Raw genomic sequence first — 22,395 nt, forward strand, 5'->3', positions numbered from 1 at the left:
CAAATATTATGTCTACTATGTTTACATGTATTGTGAAATATGATCGAAGTGATGATGTAAGTTTGTGTTTTTGTGCGCAGCTGAAGTATTATGTCCCATATATTCATGCTTCCTTATGCGTTGCGCTGAATTATGGTTGAAGTTATGTCCCATGTTTCCTCTCTTAAGAGTTAAAACGAGCTGTTGGTTATATGGTTGAAGTTAATGTTCTCATATTTTCATATGACATGTTGTACATTTGGACAACATAAAAGTTATGTCATGAAACTCCCTCACTGAGTATATTTTGAATACTCGCTCCGTTTTATTTTAAGGGTTAATAGTGTTTTATGTCCCGAACTTTCAGCGTTTTTCACAAAATGTCCCGAACTTTTATTTTCTCCTAAAAAAACCCTCAACTTTTAGCTTTTTCCATAAAATGTTTCGCTATACAAAATTCGATGATAAAAAAATGAATTATCTCGCCGAAAGAAATATTTTGGGGACCGTCATTGTTGGAAAATCATATTGAGAACCACCATTGTTTGAAAACGCTGAAAGTTCGGGGTTTTTTATCATCTTTCTGTTATCGAATTTTGTATAGCGGGATATTTTATGGAAAAAACTGAAAGTTGAAGGTTTTTTAGGAGAAAATGAAAGTTCGGGATATAAAACACTATTAACCCTTATTTTAAATGATTTCAGGCGAGGAGCATGAAGACGGGTGGCGGAGATGTGGTGTTTAGGATCTGCATGCTAAGTTTAGTTTTCGTAAAGAACAATTCTGTTCAGTTCAAAACTTCAAGATTGGTGTTTGGATTACTTTAGTTTGTGTTGATAAAATTCTAACTCGTGTAGTTCGAGTTAAATTTATGTTTTATGTTTGGTTTTAGCAGTTAGTTTTTAAATGGTAAAGTTTTATGGATTTTGATGATATTCTAGTGTTTCAGATGAGTATTGTTCTCATCCCTTCGAATTGTGTTTGTTTTTCTTTTACAAGGTTGCGTTTATTTTGATGGATAATTTTTTCCATGAAAAAGAATGGATAACAAAAATTTATACTTTTAAATGTTTCATTTCTTTTCTAACATTTGACATAAAAGTATTTTCCCTTTCTTATTTTCACTTCAAAGATGGATAGTATTATCCCTCTATTTTTGGTGTGATAATATTATCCATCTTTGAAGTGAAAATAAGAAAAGAAAAATATTTTTGTGTCAAATGTTGGAAAAGAAATGAGACATTTAAAAGCATAAATTTTTTGTTATCCATCAAAGTAAGCGCAACCTAAATCGAAATGTTTGGGTTCTGTTTTGTTTAGGCTAGACTAGAAGCCAATGTGTTTGTTTTGGATGATGTAATGGGACATCCCATTATGGAAAGCGTGACATTTGTAATGGGACGGATGAAGTAATAATTTATTTGAACGAAAGAAAAAATATTTGTTTATGTTTGTTTGCTTCATTATCTCACATTCAACTTAACATACATACGCACTGTGTGGAGTGCCACTGTGTTTCTTTCTAAGATTCAAAAGATCGGTGTTTTTCAAATATCCTATGTTTTTAATTAATTAATTGGCTAGTTAGGAGTTAAATTGGTACAAGCTACGCTGCTTACTGTACAACCAGATGTCTAACAACTTTATGGTGAATTTGTAAACATGAATTTAATAGTGAAACTAAATTGAAAAGTGGTGGAAAATAATTATCGTAAGACAATTTTTTTTTAATTATATTCTTAGTAATGTGATTAATTTTATTTTCAACGATGGAAAAATTTATTATATTCCACGCTCGTACATATTGCCATATTGGTGATGTTGCCGTAAGTGTTCCTATATCTATTTCTATGCAGAATTACTTGAGCCTAATCATTCGAATTTACTAGTTGAAATTTAATTGTGTATATTTAAATTTAGTTTGTTCATGTGTTCATGTCAAATTTTGTTTGGATTTGTTTACGAAACACCGATCAAAAATTGATTTTACTCGTGTTATCGTCTCAAATTTGAATAACTAATTACTGCTAAATATTTGAATTTGTTTGATTTTAACCTCATTTGTAATAGGATTATAGTATGTATATATGTGCATGTGTGCTATATTTTTCATATAAAATAATATATTTTTTTAACTAAATAATGAATATATAAATTTAAATATATATATATATATAGGGAGTGGTTCAAATAAGAACCACTAATAAAATAAGAACGGAGAACCATTTTAAGCCATTCGATCATCAAGATCTACGGTGAATGCATCATCTTGGTGGATGAATGCAGGTGTTGGGTTCGAATCCTGAAGGGAGCAAAAAAATTATTTTTTTCGGATGCATTAAATTTAATAGCGGATGCATTAATTTGTATAACAGATGTAATAATTTTATTGGTTCTTATGTTCTCACGATAATTGTGAATCTCACTACAGTTGGTTCTTAGAGAAAGCCCGTTTATGAGAATTTCCACTGAAATCTTACCAAAATCAATACAGAACTAAATTGGGACTTGCCAGGTGTTGGGCCTTCTTATTGATGACATTGGGCTGCGTTGGTGAGCCCTGTCGATGTGGGCCGCTGTGGTTGGGCTCCTTCTTTGCATACACAATTTTTTTAGGATGATTTTATTCATAGTCCCCATTTTATGTTTATAGTCCCATATTTAAATATAGAATAAAATATAAGATAAATTTTTATTTTTTCAATATTCAATTCAAATTAATTTTTTATTATATTTAAAGTATAATAATTGAATTAGTATTAATTTTGTATAAATATAAAAATTAAAAATGTTTTCACGTGCATTGCACGGGATGCAAATGCTAGTTAAAATATAAACAAATACTATATTTTAAAAATAAAATAATCCATGTCAGGAACTCAAAAATCGTGAATTTGACATGTTTCTAAATAAAATCGTTAATCGTGAATTGTGACTTATTTCGCAATTTTTTGAGGATTATAAGCTTTGAATGAATTATTTCAAATTAGTAAAGAAAGAAAGAATTTTAAAAAAAACTTTTTGCCTCTATACTAATTGCAAAGAAAGTAAAATTTATTATTCGGTAATCAAATACGTGTTTTAAAAGGCAATTCTCGGAAATAATATTTCAAATTAGTAAAGAAAGAGATCCTTTGTGGAATATTTTTCCGAATAATACACGTAAAATAATTATTTCGATTAAATTAATTTATGCAAGGCTTTTTTCCTTAATTACCAATTCATCGTCATCTATTCCAACAAAACCTTTCTGTTTTCGGACTCTTAATTAAACTATTTAAGTAGAGAATTTTGAGGATTGAGAGACAAGGAAGAGAAATTTCTCAACAGAGGCTTCGACAATGGCACTGCTTCCCCCTTCAAAAAAATTAAAAACAGCCGAGGATCAAGGTTCTTCTTAAGCAGAATTTTATTTTCTTTTTAGTTACTATTAATTATCTGCAGTTCACTGCATTTATTCTGCAGAATCATCGATATTTTGTTTATTCGTGTATGATTTTCACACTAACTTTTTGTTTCCGAATAGAAATACTTGAGATTATTCTGAGAAAAACGGCATGTTTATGACTATATATAAGTTTCAAATATAACTATGTAAATTAATCATTCAATTGAGGGGAATTAGGAAAAATTGAGGGAAATTAATTCGATTGAGGTTTTTAACTCAACTAAAATCTTCTTAAGCAGAATTTTATTTAATCTTGATTGATATTATCTGTTCACTGCATTTATTCTGCAAAATCTTGGATATACTTGAGTTGCTTCCAACTTGTTTGAAAATTTCAACAGATCAATACACTATGGAAACAAGAGACATTTCGCCAGCACACTTGCTAACCAAAATCGAGTCTTTTTCAAGGCTATGGAATCATGAGACTAAGACATTAGAATCTTCGGAATTTGAGTCAGGAGACTACAAATGGTATGTTAATTACTTACTTACTTTCATGTCTAAACATATATACTATTGTTGGAATTTAGAAATTTCACAACCCGTATATAAGGGGTGTATTGGATTGGGATTCTATAGGATTTTAAAGGACTTTCGAAATCCATAGACTCCGCGTGAAGTCGCGTGGAATTTAGAGGAATCCATCGAAATCTTCAAGTCTGAAGGTCGGATTTCGTCATTTGTATTTTTTTTTTAACAAATCCATCAGAATCCATGGATTGTTAAAATCCATGAAATATTGAATACCACTTGATTTTATCTGGATTGAATACCTCTGGATTTTAAAGGACTTTTAAAAAATCCATGGATTGTTAAAATCCATGAAATATTGAATACCACTTGATTTTATCTGGATTGAATACCTCTGGATTTTAAAGGACTTTTAAAAGTCTGGATTGAATACACTCAGACTTTGAAATTCTTTAAAATCCTACGGATTTATTCTGCAAAATCTTGGATACACTTGAGTTGCTTAGAAATTTCATAACCTGTATATAGACTTAAGTTTCAGCTCTTAACAAAATCTTGATGTACACAATTTCAATTCCAATGAAATATATTATATATGCTGTGTTTGGAAGATGATCTTTCTACGATGGAATTTGGCAGGAAAGTGACAATCAATCTTGATGACAATGGCCACATTTCTGTATACTTGTCTTTGGTTGGAACAGCCTCTCTACCTGCAGGCTGGGAGGTTAATGTCATCTTCAACTTCTTTCTCTTCAACCACATCTCAGATAACTATCTTTGTTTTCGAGGTAATTGCCCTATTGTTCCTCATTAGTATTGAATGCGCCATTGATCTTGTTTTCGTAACACATTATATGCTATTATGTTTATGTCTGTTGGTTGAAACTTGTTCAGGAAAAGCACGGCGCATTCGTGCTATAAATCCTGAATGCGGATTTTACAAGTTGATCACTAAGGAAAGTTTGAAAGAGGCCTCTCATGGATACCTTTTCAAGGACAAGTGTGTGTTTGGTGCCGAAGTTTTTGTGATAAAAAACCAGCCGCCACTCGTTCAGAATGTGCGTGCGCATCATGTGTCAATTAATCCATATAAGCAGGAATGGAAGATTTCAAACTTCTCCAAACTGGAAGGAATGTGGAAGTCTGAAGAGTTCTGTACTGGAGGATACAAATGGTACCTTTTTTAGAAGTGAAAATTTAAAATGTCATATTCCTTAAGTTATATGTGAAAAATGTTCTCTTTTATAAACATGAGCATTCTATGCCCTATTCTTTAAATATCATTTGATTTGATAGATTTGCTTGATTTTCTGTGAAAGTCTTACACATTTGACAGCTATCAGTCATAAAAGTCAATGATTTGACAGCTATCAATCAAGAATACATGCTTAAGTCTGAGGCATTTTAATTTGTTTTTCTTTGTATATACTCCTACTATAGGTGTATTCAGATGTATCCCAAGGGAGATGCAAGTGCATGCGACCGTTACGTCTCCATCTATTTGCGCTGCATTGATTCAAAGAGTTTTGGTTGTGGTAAAAAAGTGAATGCAAGCTACCTCTTTACATTCAAAAACATGCTCAATGCTATAAATCACCACTCTAGGAAAGGTATACATTTCCTCTGTTACATTGTCTATACATTGAAAGACTACGCCTTTTATGAGATTGCATTCATTTTCGCTGTTGCAGTAAACCAGTGGTTCGCATCTATTGCTCAAAGTTGGGGATTTCATGAATTTAAAGCAATTGGCGAAATGCGGGACCCCACCAAAGGCTTCGTTGTTGACGACTGCTGCACTCTGGAAATACAACTCTCCGTCGTAGCTGTCCAAGAAGAAGCACTTAGTATGAGCTAGTCATCAAATGGTCACTTTGTTTAGCCAAAATTTGTTTTTGCGACCAAATACGAATATGAATATCCAAGTTCATTTCTTTGGAGATAGGGTGAAATTCTTCAACTTCATTTTCATCAGTTTTAAAGTATATAAATTATAGGTATATACTATATATTTGTGGTGAAGCTGAATATCCAAGTTTCTTTTTCTCTGACATCTCTTTTTCTTCCTCTCCCTGAAATCTGTCAAGATACTATTTTGGTCCATAAAAAGTGTAGCACTTCTGATAACACGAATTTTAAGAAAATAACCGGTAAATGTTAGATGGTTGAATTAAGTGTGAGATCATATAAAAATGTGTATTGTAATTAAAGAGAGATAATGGATTCATGTACCAAAAAATAAAAAAGTACTACACTTTTCATGAACTTTCAATCGGATAATTGTGCTACACTATGATCAGTAATTGTAGTTAAAGGGATATAGTGAGGTCATGTTCCAAAAGGGAACATGACACACACTCTTGGTGATTGTAATTAAATGGAGATAGTAGCGTCATGTTCTCAAGGTTAAAATCGTATCACATGTTCGTTTAGATAAGGATTTATCATTAAAATATATATAAAAAACATAATTATATAGTTACAGATGCCATTTTCTAACCGTTCTTTTTATAACAAAACCTTAAACTCAATACATGCATGAGCCACCTTTTCTTTTTTTGAGAGGGAAACGAAAGTTGCATTTCACTTCAAATCGGCATGTATAATATCAAGAAGCCAGGACGGGTAGTCCGACTTCTAGATCATTACAGTCGAAGACTTTAAAGCAAAACTCGCGAGTGCATGAGCCGCGCCATTCGCTTCTCTACGGGCATGACAAAACTCGAGAACCTTTGTGCTTCCTTTTCTATAGCCAACTCTTTTCAAGTCTCTATAGAATTTGATTAGAGGTTAGTAACTGAGAGAAATAAAAAAACAAAAAAAAAGATCCCATAGTCATCTATACAAGTAGAAAACTCACGCATACATATATATATATATATTGTTTTATACACGGATTAGGAGTAATCCAAATACGGGATAAGAATAAAATAATTTTTATATATATATATTGTTTTATACACGGATTAGGAGTAATCCAAATACGGGATAAGAATAAAATAATTTTAAAAATAAAAAATTTGTGATAGGAATCCATAATATTAGAATCAGAATTGTAATAGGATTCAAATTTTCGAGCAAATACCGAACTTGTAATTGTAATAGGAATCCACATTATATAAAAGGGTCATGGTAAGTTCTATCCTTCATAGTTCTAAAAAAGTAGTTTTTTCGTTCTGCCCCTTACATGTTCGACGAATTTCCTGAAAGACAATTTTTTACAATCTTCAAGCTAATTCTTTGATTTTCTTCATGCTTCATATTTGATCGAATTTTCTAAGAGTTCTATCAGTTTCTTCATGCTTCAAATTTGATCAAAGTTTAAATGTTATAGCTTCCAAGTATTGGTGGACATATTTCTTAAGGTATAATTCCTTTTCCATTAGCATACTTATGAAAAACTTCATAAATTGTTAGATTTATTTTCCTTATGGTCTGCAATTGCACGGATTAATTATCATGATATATACTTTTATTTTATTTTCTGATATGTGTTTATTATTTCATAGTCATGCTATGTATATAATACTAATATCAACAAGTTGTGGTACGTCATCTATGTATGTATATAGCTAGATTTTTTTGCTTTTGTGCATAAAAATAAAAAAGTAAGTTACTTAATTCTGTTGATAAGCTAAAACAAGATTCACGTAAAAAAAACAAAAAAAAAACAAAAAAAAAACTTATTTTTAGAGGCTTCTACTTTTGAGAATAAACATAGGCAGATGAAAATAGTAAGTAATTAGTAATTGATTATTTACATAGATGGATTAAATTTTTGGGATTTTTTCTATAGTTTTCTATTCCATGTTTAGTCTATTTCCTTACCACAAGGTTTTGTTTGTTGATTATGTGTTATAATATGTACTAAAAAATCGTTAATGCACTTAATATTTGACATAAATTTAAATTTTTGTTGTAGGATATATAATATTCAACAATGACGACAATCGAAACTTTACAAATAAATCAAAGAGCATTCACAATTGCATTGAAGGCTTTGCGAATAGGACACGAAGTAAATTGTGGGATGAATTTAAGCACAAAAATCTGGAAATTGATAATGGTTGACAATGAGGTAAGTCAAAATTTTAGTTGAAAATAAAGCAACAAATATGGTATGATTCTTGTAAAAATTGCAACACATCATTCTCCAAAATTGATGAGAGTGCAATATGCAAAAAATGCAATGAAGAAGTTATTGAGACGTCGCCAAGGTAATTATCAAATTTAAAATTAATTACTAATGCAATGCACGTGTTACACTGTTTGATCAAGCGGCAGATGTATATGTAGGATGCTCTGTGGATGAATATCTTTCTTGAGTCAAAGAGGTAAATTAAGATTTCTTACTCAAAACACTTACTATAATTTAAATAATTCATATTACAAAATTTGATATTACGTAATTACAACAATTATATATTTTCACTGGGTGAAACAAACACCATATACTATAGAGGATTAAGCACACAAGCGTCCATAGATACGCGCTTCATAACTATGCTCAGGTCTATAAAATTTGATCAACAGGGAAATCTCAATATCGTTGCAAATGTAATCCAAAAGACACAACCAATGGAAAGCATCGATGTTGGACATACTGAAGAAAAGTCGACTCAAGTGGAAGAAAAGAAACATTCACCCGAGAAAAAAAAAATTCCGTCTAGAAAAAAAAAATCTACGATGGAGTTGCAACCCACATAATCGCAAAAGAAAAAAAGAAGGGTAACCAAGAAAAAGTTTGATGACTACATTGAGATTACAAGTGACGACGAACTACCGCTTGTAATCTCAATGTAGTCATCAAACTTTTTCTTGGTTACCCTTCTTTTTTTCTTTTGCGATTCTGTAGGCTGCAACTTCATCGTAGATTTTTTTTTTCTAGACGGGATTTTATTTTTTGATTTCTCAGGTGAATGTTTCTTTTCTTCCACTTGAGTCGGCTCTTCTTCAATATCTCCAACATCGATGCTTTCCATTGGTTGGATTTTTTGGATTGCATTTGCTATGATATTGAGATTTCCTCGTTGATCAAATTTTATAGACTTGAGCATCGTCATGAACCGCATTTCTGTGTATGCTTGTGTGCTTAATCCTCTATAGTACGTAGAGTCTGTTTTACCTAGTGAAAATATATAATTGTTATAATAACGTAATATCGAATTTTGTAATATTAACAATTTAAATTGAGGGAAATCTTATTATAGCCATCTTTCATAAAAACATAAGTTTTATAGCCCTAGTTTATAATAGATAAGTTATATAACCATTTTAAGTTTAAAAGACTACAACACCCTTTGACTTTTTTGTACTCGATGGTGTACACGATGGCACCACCGTGTACACCATCGAGTACTCGATGTTGTACACGGTGGTGTCATCGTGTACACCATCGAGTACTTCGATTACTCGATGGTGTTATAGAAAATTTTCAATTTTTTCATTACTCGATGGTGTACTCGATGGCACCATCGAGTACTTCGAGTACTCGATGGTATACTCGATGGTGCCATCGAGTATACCATCGAGTACAAAAAAGTCAAAGGGTTTTATAGTCTTTTCAGTCTAAAATGGCTATATAACTTATCTATTATAAACTAGGGCTATAAAACTTATATTTTTATGAAAGATGGCTATATGTGATAATTCCCACATTTAAATTATAGTAAGTGTTTAAGTAAGAAATCTTAATTTACCTCTTTGATTGAAGAAAGATATTCATCCACAGAGCATCCTACATATACCTCTACCGCTTGATCGAATAGTGTAACACGTGCATTGCAATCGCCTTGTATATTCATCCACAGAGCATCCTACATTTATTGTGATTCTGTATCTAGAATTATCTAAAATGATAAAAAAAAATTATTATATTTTTGTTATTGTGTCATTAACTAATTTTCAATTGGTAGTAGTTTTAAATTTGATAATTACCTACGCGGCGTCTCAAGAACTTCTTCATTGCATTTTTTGCATATTGCACTCTCATCAATTTTGGAGAACGATGTGTTGCAATTTTTACAAGAATCATATTGTTGCTTTATTTTCAACTTTGTCAATAATTCCCATAAAGCAATACGAAACACCCTAATCTATGACAAAAAATATATAATATTATAGAAATAGTCGATTATGTACTTTTGAAATGCATCATTAATTTATTTAGATATCGTACCTCTAATAATAAATATTGATTGTTTATGAGATCTTTAAGAGTGATTTCATTTGCTTGTTTTATTTTTTGTGCCATTGCTAATTTAGCAATTGCTAATGCATCATCATCAACATCAATATCAACATCAGAACACCTGTATATAATATTAAATGATATGTTATAATTATTTTTTTAAATATTGAATTTATTATATAATATTAAATGATATGTTATAATTATTTTTTTAAATATTGAATTTATTTGTTTTTTTATACGTACGATTGCATCGGCTGAATCTCTTTGCATGTTGGTGTAATTTGCAAGACGGATCTCATTGTATTTTACTGCTATTACCCCATTAAAAAAAAATTGTTTCCCCAACTGCCATAATTTGACTTTCGATGGCAGTGCTAATCGTTAGCTTAAATAATTGAGCAGGTATGGTTTTATTCTAATCTTTATTCTAATCTTTTCAGCCAATCGAAACTCGTCAATTATATAAATTTCTTGTATGAGCTAAATAAGTATAAACAAACATTTGTCAGTGAAATTTTCCTTTTCTTGAATTAATAAATATTGTTTCCGCAACATATTGGAATCCCTTCTCTACCAACAAATTCTTTCACAAATTCGTGCAGACCAAGTAGATGATGAAATGACAGAGAGAGTGTTGGAATCCCAAAGCTTAACAAATTCGTGCAGACCAAGTAGATGATGAAATGACAAGAGAGTGTTGGAATCCCAAAGCATAACGGAATCACTTCCGTCACAGCACACAACCACAACGAGAAGAAGAAGAAGAAGACTGTTGCGCTATTTCAAACCTAAAAGACTGTATTGGACTGTTTGAAACTCAAAGGAAGAAAACTCAAAGGAATAACGATTGTTGAGAGGGATGAGAGTCTCTCCATTGCTTGGGACAGACTATGCCTACAATTGAGTTCACCTTCTGTTATAATCCCAGAAACAGAAAACAAATGCACACAACAGTATTGTTGAAACATTGTATCATCATAATGCATAGAGAAAGAGAAGCTAAAGATTGTAATTGTATTTCTTATTTCTTCTGCTGATACACTTCCCCCATTTATAGTGTTGGAAGGGAGATCATATTTAATATTTGCTTCTACAACATCATGAGGATTCCTACAACATCATGAGGATCCATATAATTAAGGGATCCTTGATTATCTTTTGACTAACTTTATCTTTTGACTAACTTTATTTGTCTGCTGACTTTTTATTCTCAACACTCCCCCTCAAGTTGAGTGACGGGATTTCCGATACTCAACTTGAAAAGAACTTCTGAAAAACTTTTGAAGTCTACAGCTTTGGTTAGGATATCAGCGAGCTGATCTTCGGACCTCACAAACGGGAGCTCCACAATCTTTTCCTCAATCTTTTCCTTGATGAAGTGCCTATCCACTTCGACATGTTTTGTTCTGTCGTGTTGAACAGGATTTTCTGATATGCTGATGGCAGCCTTGTTGTCGCAGTACAATTTGCACGTCTTCGTTGGGTGAAGGCCTAATTCCATCAACAATCTTCTTAGCCAAAGGACTTCAGTTAACCCACTCTTGATCCCTCTGAATTCTGATTCTGCACTTGAGAGAGCAACTACCTTTTGTTTCTTGCTTCTCCATGAGACAAGATTTCCTCCCACAGATGCAAAGTATCCAGCTGTTGACTTTCTGTCATTCGGGTTTCCTGCCCAGTCAGCATCGGTGTAAGCTTGTATCTCAAGGTGTCCAGCCCTTTTGAACAGCACTCCATAGTCAAAAGTCTTCTTCAAATATCTCACAATTCTGAGCGCAGCTTCCATGTGGTCAGCCTGTAGTTGGTGCATGAATTGGCTAACAACACCAACAGCATAAGCAATGTCAGGTCGAGTATGGGAAAGATAGATAAGTTTCCCTACCAGACGCTGATATTGTCCTCGATCGGCTAACTGAGCTCCTTCCACAATTTGTAGCCCATGATTTACGATCATAGGAGTTTCTGCTGGCTTGCAATCTAGCATCCCAGTTTCAGCTAGGAGATCTAGAGTATACTTCTTCTGGTTGATGAAGATCCCCTTCTTTGATCTGAGAACTTCAATTCCGAGGAAGTATTTTAGTTTTCCTAAGTCCTTCATTTCGAACTCTTTGAACAAGCTTTCTTTCAACTTTTGAATCTCCTCTGTGTCATCCCCTGTTATAATCATGTCATCAACATAAATAACCAAACAAGAGATTAGATCACCTCGTTTCTTTAAGAATAAGGTGTGATCTGAGTTGCTTTGCTGGTACCCAAACTTCTTCATGGCTGCGGTGAATCTTCCAAACCAAGCTCTGGGAGACTGCTTGAGCCCATATAAGGTTTTCTTCAACTTGCAGACTTCACCCTCTCCAAAATCTCCTGAAAAACCTTGAGGCACCTCCATGTAAACTTCTCTCTCTTCTTCAAGCTCTCCATGAAGGAAAGCATTTGTAACATCGAACTGATGAAGATCCCAGTCCTTATTAGCAGCAATTGAGAGGAGCACTCTGACAGTGTTCATCTTTGCAACAGGTGAGAAGGTCTCCTCATAGTCGATCCCATACATCTGTGTGTATCCTTTTGCGACCAATCGAGCCTTGTAACGCTCAATAGATCCATCCGGTTTCCTTTTGATTGTGAAGACCCATTTGCATCCTACCGTTTTCTTCCCCTTTGGTAGTCTACACTTCTCCCATGTATGGTTTCGATTCAGTGCACTTATTTCTTTCTTCATGGCATCTCTCCAATGTGGAATCTTTAAGGCCTGTTCTGCATTCTTTGGGATCTCTTCGTCATACAAAGCTACTTCATAGGCAGCTGCAGTTTTGGATAGGTTCCCTTTGGCGATACCCCCAATAGAATACCGAGAGTTCTTCCCAAACTTTTCTGGTGAATAACGTTTAGGAGGAATTCCTCGAGTACTTCTAGGGGGTAACACATATCTCCCCTTGTCTGCACCCATTGTATGCTCCTCATGTACTTCCTGTTCTTCTTCTTCAACCACTTGAGAAACAGGATCAGTAGAACCCGAAATCATAGTAATAGGTTCAGAATCTCTTACCTCAGATATCAGTGGTGAAGAAGATATTTGGGGCGGCGGTGGATTGGATTGCTCAGATATGGATGAAGTAAGCTCGGTGGCTAGGTTAACCTTTTCTGTTGGATCTGCTTCCGGGACTGGCATTGGTAACCAACTTAACAAGTCGATCTCACTCTCACTCTCCCCCTGACTGGTAAGGTGGTTATCGTAAAAATACTCAGTTTCAAGGAAATCACAGTTCATGGTGGTGATGATTTGACGGGTTTTTGAATTGTAACACCTATATCCTTTTTGATTAACTCCATATCCTACAAACACACACTTGACTGCACAAGGAGAGAATTTGGTGCGTTCATGTTTAGGAATGTGAACGAAAACAGAGCACCCAAAGACCCGTGGTTGAAGTGTAAGGGCAAGAGGTATGGAGGCCAGAGTAGACAATTTCTGTAATGGTGTTTGAAGTTTAAGAGTCCTAGTAGGGAGACGGTTAATAAGGTAAGTCGAGGTTGCTACGGCCTCGGGCCAAAATGAGGAGGGAACATGAGACTCAATCATCATAGAACGAGTCATTTCAAGTAAAATTCGGTTTTTTCTTTCGGCAACTCCGTTTTGTTCAGGAGTGTGGGGGCAAGTAGTTTGATGAATAATCCCTTTTGTTTGACAAAATATTTTCATGGAATTATTAACAAATTCCCCTCCATTATCAGTTCTAAGGGTTTGGATGTTTTTCTGAAACTGAGTTTGAACCATAGTATGGAAATGAGTAAATTTTTCAAAAACTTCAGATTTGTGTTTTAAAAAATATACCCATGTCATCCTAGTGCAATCATCAATAAATAACAGAAAATATTTAAAACCTTGTCCCCCTACCACGGGTGAAGGACCCCAAACATCAGAATGAACAAGAGAAAATATGGAGTTTACTTGTGTGTCATTAGGCTTAAAAGATTTTCGGTGGCTTTTAGCTAAAACACAAGTTTCACAAGATAAATTCTCACCATTTTTTATTAATTTAGGAAATAAAAGCTTAAGATACCCCATGGATGGATGCCCTAACCGACGGTGCCAAAGCCAGGCTTCCCGGTCAGCAATTCCGTGAGCCAGCATCACCTTGCCTTGTTGAGCTATCTCATCCACATAGTACAATCCATCCCGCTCAGTGCCACGCCCAATAATCTCCCCCGTCCTGATATCCTGAAGTAAACAGAAGTGAGGATGCATTATTATGGTACAATTGAGTTCTTTAGTAACATGACTAATTGACAACAACTTATGAGATAGGGACGGAACATATAGACAATTGGATAATCGCAAGGTTGGGGAGATTTCTATAGTTCCGGCCCCTTCTACTTGAGTTAAGTCACCATTAGCAGTTTGTACATGAGTTCTAAAGGATTTTGATGACTCAAGTATATCTGATTTGTCAAAAGTCATAGTGTCTGTAGCCCCACAATCAAAAATCCAATTTGTTTTTCTACTGACTTGTTTATTTGACACTTGACATGCAGTGGGGATTATTTTCGAATTTTCAGATAGTTTTGGGTCAAAATTTGAGTTGGGCATAACTATTGGGCTGTTTTGAATAACATGGGGTTCATTTTGGGATTTCCATAAACTTGAGGGACTAGACTCAAAAGAATGGGGTTTCTTTTGTAATTTACTGAAAATAGGGGACTGAATTTGAGATAATGGAAAAGTGGGAGGGTTTGATGAATAATCATCAAACCCTATACCTAAATCATGCGCCTCTTTTTCCTTTTGACCAATTCCACACGCCTCTTTCTCCCTTTGACCGATTCTCTCCACCTCTTTCTCTCCCTTGGTTCCACCTTCACCATTTTTCTCGGTTGTTCGGCCATTAACGCCGGCGGAAAAGCCGGCAGCGGTCGAACTATTGCGTCCTCGGCCATCTACACCGACAGAGGCGCCGGCTGACGCCGAGCTGTTGTGTCCTCGGCCATCTCGGCCGTCTACGCCGGCAGCCGCGCTTCTCGCCTCCGTTCTGTCGTTTTTCCGGCCGTCAACGTCAGTTGCCGAGCCGGTAGTCGGGTAGCCGGTTGAGTTTTCTCCTCTTCCTCTCTCGGATCTTCCTCGGACATCAATCGGTAAGATAAATCCACCGTCGAGGAAATCGTCGGAGCCGCCTCCCACGGCAGCGCACACCCCGTAGTCACCCTCCTCCAGCTCGAATATCGGCGGCCACTGCAGCGGCATGTAGGAGAGCTCCTCGGCGGGCTTCTCGCCGTCGCTGTTGGAGGCCAAGCTGTCGTAGCTGTTACTGCGGGAGAAGGCCGACGACACCCTGATTGGCTTGGGCAGGTAGACCTTGATCTTAGGCGGCGGGGTAGGCTCGTCGGCGGCGCTCTCGTCCTTTAACGGCGAGGGAGGGGTGGGCTTCTGCTTGGACTTCTTCTTCTTAGGCTTGGCGGCGAGGTTGGGGAGGTCTTTGTGAGGGGCATTGGGCTTGCCGCTGCCGCTGGTTTTGGAAGCTTTCTTCATTTTTGGAATGGCGATCGAAACTGTCGCCGGTGAGTTACTCCACAAACTGATTTGAATTGGCTAGGAATGTTTTGGTTTTGGATTATGAACGATGATGATTCGTTTCTGAGTTCCTATGGTTAAACCTGCTCTGATACCATGTTGAAACATTGTATCATCATAATGCATAGAGAAAGAGAAGCTAAAGATTGTAATTGTATTTCTTATTTCTTCTGCTGATACACTTCCCCCATTTATAGTGTTGGAAGGGAGATCATATTTAATATTTGCTTCTACAACATCATGAGGATTCCTACAACATCATGAGGATTCCTACAACATCATGAGGATCCCTATAATTAAGGGATCCTTGATTATCTTTTGACTAACTTTATCTTTTGACTAACTTTATTTGTCTGCTGACTTTTTATTCTCAACAAGTATAGCGAAGAGATTACATAATAAAATGCCACATGTAGCAAAGTTTTTGTTGATATTATCAACCTTTCTTCACAACTTTCTTCAGAAGTCTATCCCAACACGCATTCCATTCTTCTGCACTTTCAAAGCCACTGCATGAACAAATTTAAAACTTGGTCATTATACAATGTTGATAATATAAGCAAAAGACTAGAGGATTAATTCATACATACTTAATTGGCATCGTTTCCAGCAAGTTGGGAGTTGGGAATGAAGTAGTAATAGTAGAAATCCCCAACACTTCTTCACAATCATGAATATCGAGTTCTTTCAATGTTCGCCCAACCCAGTCATAGACTAGTAGTTGACGGTAGCCCGGAGAAGTTTCTCGTGAAACATACATCAATGAACCATTCAAGTTCAATGGTTTGTCAACATTACTGATAATGGCATCATCATTGTACAATTTAGACCATACTTCATCTATTCCATATTCCCAAACCTGAAAAGTCTTGGACTCTCCAACTCTGCTATAGAAAATGACACCTAAACGATAGTTTGGAGTTACGACAACGTGACAAACTGGAGTATCTCCATTAAAAGATCTTACATTAAAAGATGGTGGTAAGGAGATGTAAGAAAAAATTTCTTCACTGAAATTAAATGCTAGAATGGAATTCACAGCTAACCAATGATAACTACAATCCACAAGGGCATAACCGCCATCGGCGCAAAGAAACGAACTTCCTTCGGACTCAATCTCTTTCCAAGAATTACGTTTGAACGAAAACAACTCACATTTTCTAGTGGCACCAGAAAAACTATAATGATCTTCCATGTTGTACTTAACAACATCAAAGATTCTAATGACCTTGTAGTCGTCAGATGTAAAATCATAGCCAAAACCACAATTATAAAAACTGATATAAGACGAAGGGGGAGCGAGGAGGGGCGGGGGAAGGAATTTCACGGTGTTAGCAAACGGGTTGCAAAGAGCAATCCGACCATTAAAAGCATTGAAACAGAAAATCCCACCACAATAACTAGCCTCAATGTAACATTCATGGTCAAATTCGCCCATAAATGAAAGGTCAAGAAAGAAACCATCCCAGTGGTCATCATCACCATCTGGGCAAATAGCCTTTAAATATTGACAGCCATTCGCACTGCCATTCAATCGCGTCGCAAAAACGACGTCGTCCATTTTTTTTTATAGCCTTCAATAGCACAAATATATATGATCAGAATATTAAAATGGTAGAAGATTAGGTTCATAAAAAACAATAAAATCAATGTTCGTTCTTTCATGTTTTCAAAAGAAGAGATGAGAAACTTACGTGAGAGAGAAGAATTTGATTGGTAAAGATGTATTGAAGGTTGGAGTTGTATAAGAAGAGAGGAGTTACGGCGGCCGATCAGAATCAGAGCAAAAGAGGGGAGGAGACACGGCTGGGCTGATAGCTGCGACTTCGCCGGAGTTCGCGGAGAGGGAGGCTGAGCCTAGGGTTTCAGGCGGTGGAGGAAAAAGAGTATGCGATGATCTAGAGAGAGCGAGTGTTAATATAGTGCAAAACTTCATTAATATATATAATGATTCTAAAATGTGAAACTTGTGGATCAAGCATATAAAATTATGAGAGATTAGGAAATAAATTAAGAATTATTGGATTTAAATAAGGAAAAATTTATACCATAATTAAGATTTGGGTAAATTTGGTCTAAAACCATAATAAATTTCCAATTTTTGGTTTTTCCCACAATCTTTCATTCTTATTTCAATATACATAATAAATCATTTTTTTTTGGAATTTCCCACTATGACAATCTTTCATTGCTTGTTTCAAAAGTTTGGTTTGAATACCTCTGGATTTTAAAGGACTTTTAAAAGTCTGGATTGAATACACCCAAACTTTCGAAATCCTTTAAAATCCTACAGAATCTCAATCCAATGCACCCCTAAATAATATGAGGTGAAATCCTACATAATCTCAATCCGACGTGTTTCTGCACACAGACAATTTTCAATTATTTTACTCATTATCGTACATTATATTTCATTACAATGATTTCTTTTGTGAAAAAGAATCTTAACGAACTTGAAGGCCACCAAACTCAGCCTGGTTGGACCCACGGACATGCCCATTTCGATCGACTTGCATCGGCCCAATCAAGGCTCACTAAAGGTTATCTTGAGCCGTGCTGGGCCTAAATAATTTAAAAAATCTGACCCAGCCCATTATATCTATTCAAGTTTGGGCATGGATACTAAGGCCTGAAAAGTGTTTGTTGAAAACTTGAAATGCCTGCAAAAGATATGGTTTTGCTTGGTCCATGAATAAAAGTTAAACGAAATCAACTCCTAATAAAATAAAGTCAATTAAATTTCAAAAATATATTTACGCCTATTATATTTACTTATATTCAAAGTAAGCTATTAATGAAATTGGATTATTTGCAATTTTATACCCAATCAATGATGTTATTTGCTTAGATTCACAACTAAGAATATGTTAGAGCATCCGCATCGCTTACACGATAGCGGCCTACTCGTGTAAGGTTGCTATTGTATAAGTCGATGCAGCTCGAGGGCTACACGTTCTATCGTGTAGCCCGATCGGCCGTTGAAAATAGGCGCGTGTTTTACACGCGCCTTTAAAAAAAATTGAATATTTGAATTTTGAATTTCAAGGCAGCTTTGATTACCTCGGTTTCCGTGCCAAATTTGACCGTTTGAATTTATTTATTTTTTTATATTTTTTATTCTCTTTATATTCTCTCTTCGTCCTTCTTCTTCCTCACTTTCACTCCACAATTCTCCTCTTTCAATCTACACCTTTCAAGCATTTTCTTCTTTTTTCTTCCGACAATGGCGGAATCCAACCACGGTTCTTCGTCTGATTCATCCGACGGTGTAGCTCACGCGATCATGGAGGAGATAGAGTTGCAGAAACAATTGCTTGCTCAAATCTACACCCAACCGGCGTCGGAGCCGTGACGTGTTAAACGTCCCCGGTCTTACGTCCACCGTGATCGAGAGGAAGCCCATCTACGTCTTATGCAGTCTTATGCAAGACTACTTCAACAACAATCCGACGTATAGACCTACATTTTTCTGACGGCGTTTTCGAATGCAAAATGAGCTGTTCTTGCGCATCGTCGAGGCTGTTCAAGGTGAAGATACTTACTTCTAGATGATCACTGATGCAATAGGTCGGGACTCTCTCTCCCCATTACAGAAATGCACGTCGGCTATCCGCCAGTTAGCCACCGGCGTCAATGCGGATACTTTTGACGAGTATCTCAAAGTCGCCGACTCCACCGGGCCTTACCCAGATGCACGAGGCGCAACACGGATTTCCCGGGATGCTCAGGAGTCTTGATTGTATGCATTGGGGGTGGAAGAATTTCCCTAAGGCGTGGCACGGCGCATATACACGCGGTGATCAAGGGGAGCCAACCTTGATCTTGGAGGCCGTTGCATCCCACGATCTGTGGATTTGGCATGCCTTCTTCGGTGTCGCTGGTTCGAACAACGACATCAACGTTCTCAACCAGTCGCCTCTCTTCGCCGACGTGTTGGATGGAACGGCCCCGCCTGTGCTCTTTCAGGCGAACCATCGCTACTACCAGATGGACTACTATTTGTGCGACGGCATATATCCGGAGTGGCGTTGCTTCGTCAAGAGTCCACCGATGGCGATAAATAAGAGGGAGGCGAGGTTCAAGGCGATGCAAGAATCAGCACGAAAGGAAGTCGAACGTGCCTTTGGAGTCCTTCAAGCTCGGTGGGGAATCATTCGCAGTCCCGCGCGGAATTGGTACTTGGAGCACCTCCGGGACATCATGCTATGTTGCATCATTCTCCACAACATGATTGTGGAGCACGAAGGTGAATGAACAACCAATTGGAGAGATTAGGGCTGGGAATCGGGTCGGGTTCGGGTACCCTACCCGAAAAAATCGGGTACCCGAACCCGAAAATACCCTAAATCTACTACCCGACCCCGACCCCGAATTTGAAATCGGGTACCCTAATACCCGACTCGGGTACCCGAGTCGGGTATTCGGGTACCCTAATACCCGATTTTAAAAAAAAATCGAAATGAGGAAATACAGCAGAAAACCAAGCCATTTCCCCAATTCAAAGCAGCAGCAAATTCTAATGAAGCTAAGCAGCAAATTCAGCCGAAATTCATACAAATCAAGAAATTCATACAAATAATAGAAAATCTGTATTTAAAAAAAAAAAAAAAAAAAAGAAGAAGAAGAAGAAGAAGAGAAGGTGTAGGCGTTGTCGGAGCTCCACTGGCAAAGCGGGCAACTCGACTGAGTTGTGAGCCACCTATCGACGCACTCGGAGTGGAAGCAATGGCGGCAGCGCGGCAGCACTTTGACCTTGTCATATGCAGCTGGGGGCAGATCCGTGTGGGGGGGACTGGGAGCGCAGATCCGGCGCAGATCCGTGTGGGGGGGACTGGGAGCGCAGATCCGGCGCAGATCCCAATGGCGGCAGAATATCCCAAGGCATATGCAGCACTCGCCGTCGGACATGGACTCCCGGTGCAGCACGATGGGGATGCTGCTGATGGAGGCGGCGTCCAGCCCCTGCCGCCGGGACAGCGCCGCGTGGGGGGACTGGGAGTTGGGGCGGCGGCTGCAGGGAGGGGGGGGGGAGGGATTACTTAGGGGTTAGGGCTGGATTTCAAATGGGGACGGAATCTGCCAGATTGGGACTTAAACTTTAATTATATAATTTAAAATTTATTAATTAAAAAATCGGGTAATTCGGGTATACCCGATACCCGATCGGGTATACCCGATACCCGATTTTTTCACACCCTAAATACCCGACCCCGACCCCGATCCCGAATTTTTCGGGTATAGGGTACCCGATACCCGATTTTTTCGGGTCGGGTATCGGGTACCCGATTACCCGATCCCGAAATTCCCACCCCTAGGAGAGATGACGACGCGGGACATGGGGCGTCTAGCAGTGACTCGACGGAGAGTGGTCGAGCAACCCCAGTTTCCTTAATTCGAGGAATATGTGCAAAGAGATACCCTTCTCCGACATAGGCAGTTGCACGCCGCGCTCCAATATGATTTGATGGAGCATGTTTGGGCACGTTTCGGACCTCTAGGGCCGGAATACTTATTTATAGGATTTAATTTTATTTTATTAAGTTTTATGTAATTTTTAGGATTTCAAAATTAATGCAATTTAAATTTGAAGTAAATTGTGTGATTTAAATTTGTGCAATTAAACTTAAATGAAAAATGGAAAAATCAAAAATAAAAAAAATCATGTAGGCTATCATGTAACCCCAATGCAGCCTCTTAACATCATGTGGTCCCCCCCTCATAAAGTAAGCTATCATGTAAACTATCATGTAACACCAATGCGGATGCTCTTAAATTGTTAATTGCTCTTTAAACAAGGCAATTAATCGACAATCAAACTTATTCCTGGTCCTGAATTGCCCTATTTAAGAGGCAATTCTAATAATAGATTTCGTCGTGAATTTAATCTTGAATTTGCCGATTAAAGACAAGATAGTATTTTAAGGTAATTTTTATATCTTTTTTTTAATATTCCTCAATTCTCATTCATTTTTATTTTTTATTTTTTAATCAATTTCCATATTAAAAAGCTATTAAATATCTAAAAATCATTATATATCCAAAAGCTATTAAATATCTAAAAATCTTTATATTAGTATTCCATTGATCAATAAAATTTTATTTATATCCATACACAAAATATAGAAAATACATATATTTGTAATTTTGAGGTTGTAATGATTATTGTAATATTATACTTCATAATATCCAACTCTCCAATTTCAATTTACAAACGTACTTGATTTATTTTAATATATATGACTTTGATGTTATTAATTCTATTTATATTCCCTAAAAATTATTTTCGACCTCATGGGCAGACCAATTCAGGTTCCAACGTATATAATATTTTAATTGGGTTAACATAGAAACCACTCTTAAGATACGAATGTAGAACTAATCTATAACCTTAATCAATAATACTTTAATGAACACGATTTAAAATTTATTATATCTTAATTTGCCTCTAATACCTACTATATATTAGGAATAAATTTCATAAGATATTTAAATTAGGTCGGTCAATTTCAAATAAATATTATATTTTTCTACTTTTAAACAATTTCATTAAATTATTTATTTTAGTGAAAAAATTCATGAACCAAAAAAATGCATTAATAATTTCTTAAATTTATGTTTTAATAGATCCCGTCGAAATTTCGACGGGTCACTTACTAGTTTGTTTTAATTCTTAGTGAAACGATGTCGTTTTATAATTAAAATTGACACATCACTTTTGATTTTGTCACGTAAGT

General features: G+C 36.3%; 3 protein-coding genes across 3 annotated transcripts; 1 reads left to right on the forward strand and 2 right to left on the reverse strand.

Moving 5' to 3' along the window:
- The first annotated feature begins 3,239 nt into the window (after positions 1-3,239).
- LOC131006101 (ubiquitin C-terminal hydrolase 12-like) lies at positions 3,240-5,129 on the forward strand. The gene is made up of 4 exons (XM_057933249.1): positions 3,240-3,370; positions 3,770-3,902; positions 4,542-4,693; positions 4,800-5,129. The coding sequence occupies exons 1-4, from the start codon at positions 3,322-3,324 to the stop codon at positions 5,090-5,092; spliced, it is 627 nt and encodes a 208-aa protein (XP_057789232.1). The 5' UTR covers positions 3,240-3,321; the 3' UTR covers positions 5,093-5,129.
- Positions 5,130-13,640: 8,511 nt separating this feature from the next.
- LOC131006102 (uncharacterized) lies at positions 13,641-15,810 on the reverse strand. The gene is made up of 2 exons (XM_057933250.1): positions 14,854-15,810; positions 13,641-14,314 (listed from the first exon to the last, which is right to left on the reverse strand). Exons 1-2 carry the CDS (start codon positions 15,617-15,619, stop codon positions 14,277-14,279), a joined length of 804 nt encoding a protein of 267 aa, XP_057789233.1. The 5' UTR covers positions 15,620-15,810; the 3' UTR covers positions 13,641-14,276.
- A 266-nt stretch (positions 15,811-16,076) lies between these two features.
- Positions 16,077-17,567, reverse strand: LOC131006103 (F-box protein CPR1-like). Its single transcript, XM_057933251.1, has 2 exons — positions 17,356-17,567; positions 16,077-17,235 (listed from the first exon to the last, which is right to left on the reverse strand). Exon 2 carries the CDS (start codon positions 17,220-17,222, stop codon positions 16,242-16,244), a length of 981 nt encoding a protein of 326 aa, XP_057789234.1. The 5' UTR covers positions 17,223-17,235; positions 17,356-17,567; the 3' UTR covers positions 16,077-16,241.
- Between the last annotated feature and the right edge of the window lie 4,828 nt (positions 17,568-22,395).

This window comes from Salvia miltiorrhiza, chromosome 1 (assembly GCF_028751815.1).
Source record: "Salvia miltiorrhiza cultivar Shanhuang (shh) chromosome 1, IMPLAD_Smil_shh, whole genome shotgun sequence".
In the NCBI taxonomy this organism is placed as follows: domain Eukaryota; kingdom Viridiplantae; phylum Streptophyta; class Magnoliopsida; order Lamiales; family Lamiaceae; genus Salvia; species Salvia miltiorrhiza.

Bases quoted from the DNA above. Each gene is read 5' to 3' on its own strand.
- LOC131006101 (XM_057933249.1), top strand. From the start codon at position 3,322: ATGGCACTGCTTCCCCCTTCAAAAAAATTAAAAACAGCCGAGGATCAA. The intron at 3,903-4,541 runs GTATGTTAATTA...GGAATTTGGCAG, and splicing joins GAGTCAGGAGACTACAAATG to GAAAGTGACAATCAATCTTG. The intron at 4,694-4,799 runs GTAATTGCCCTA...AAACTTGTTCAG, and splicing joins TAACTATCTTTGTTTTCGAG to GAAAAGCACGGCGCATTCGT.
- LOC131006102 (XM_057933250.1), bottom strand. From the start codon at position 15,619: ATGAAGAAAGCTTCCAAAACCAGCGGCAGCGGCAAGCCCAATGCCCCT. The intron at 14,315-14,853 runs GTATAGGGTTTG...TGTTTACTTCAG, and splicing joins AAAAGAGGCGCATGATTTAG to GATATCAGGACGGGGGAGAT.
- LOC131006103 (XM_057933251.1), bottom strand. From the start codon at position 17,222: ATGGACGACGTCGTTTTTGCGACGCGATTGAATGGCAGTGCGAATGGC.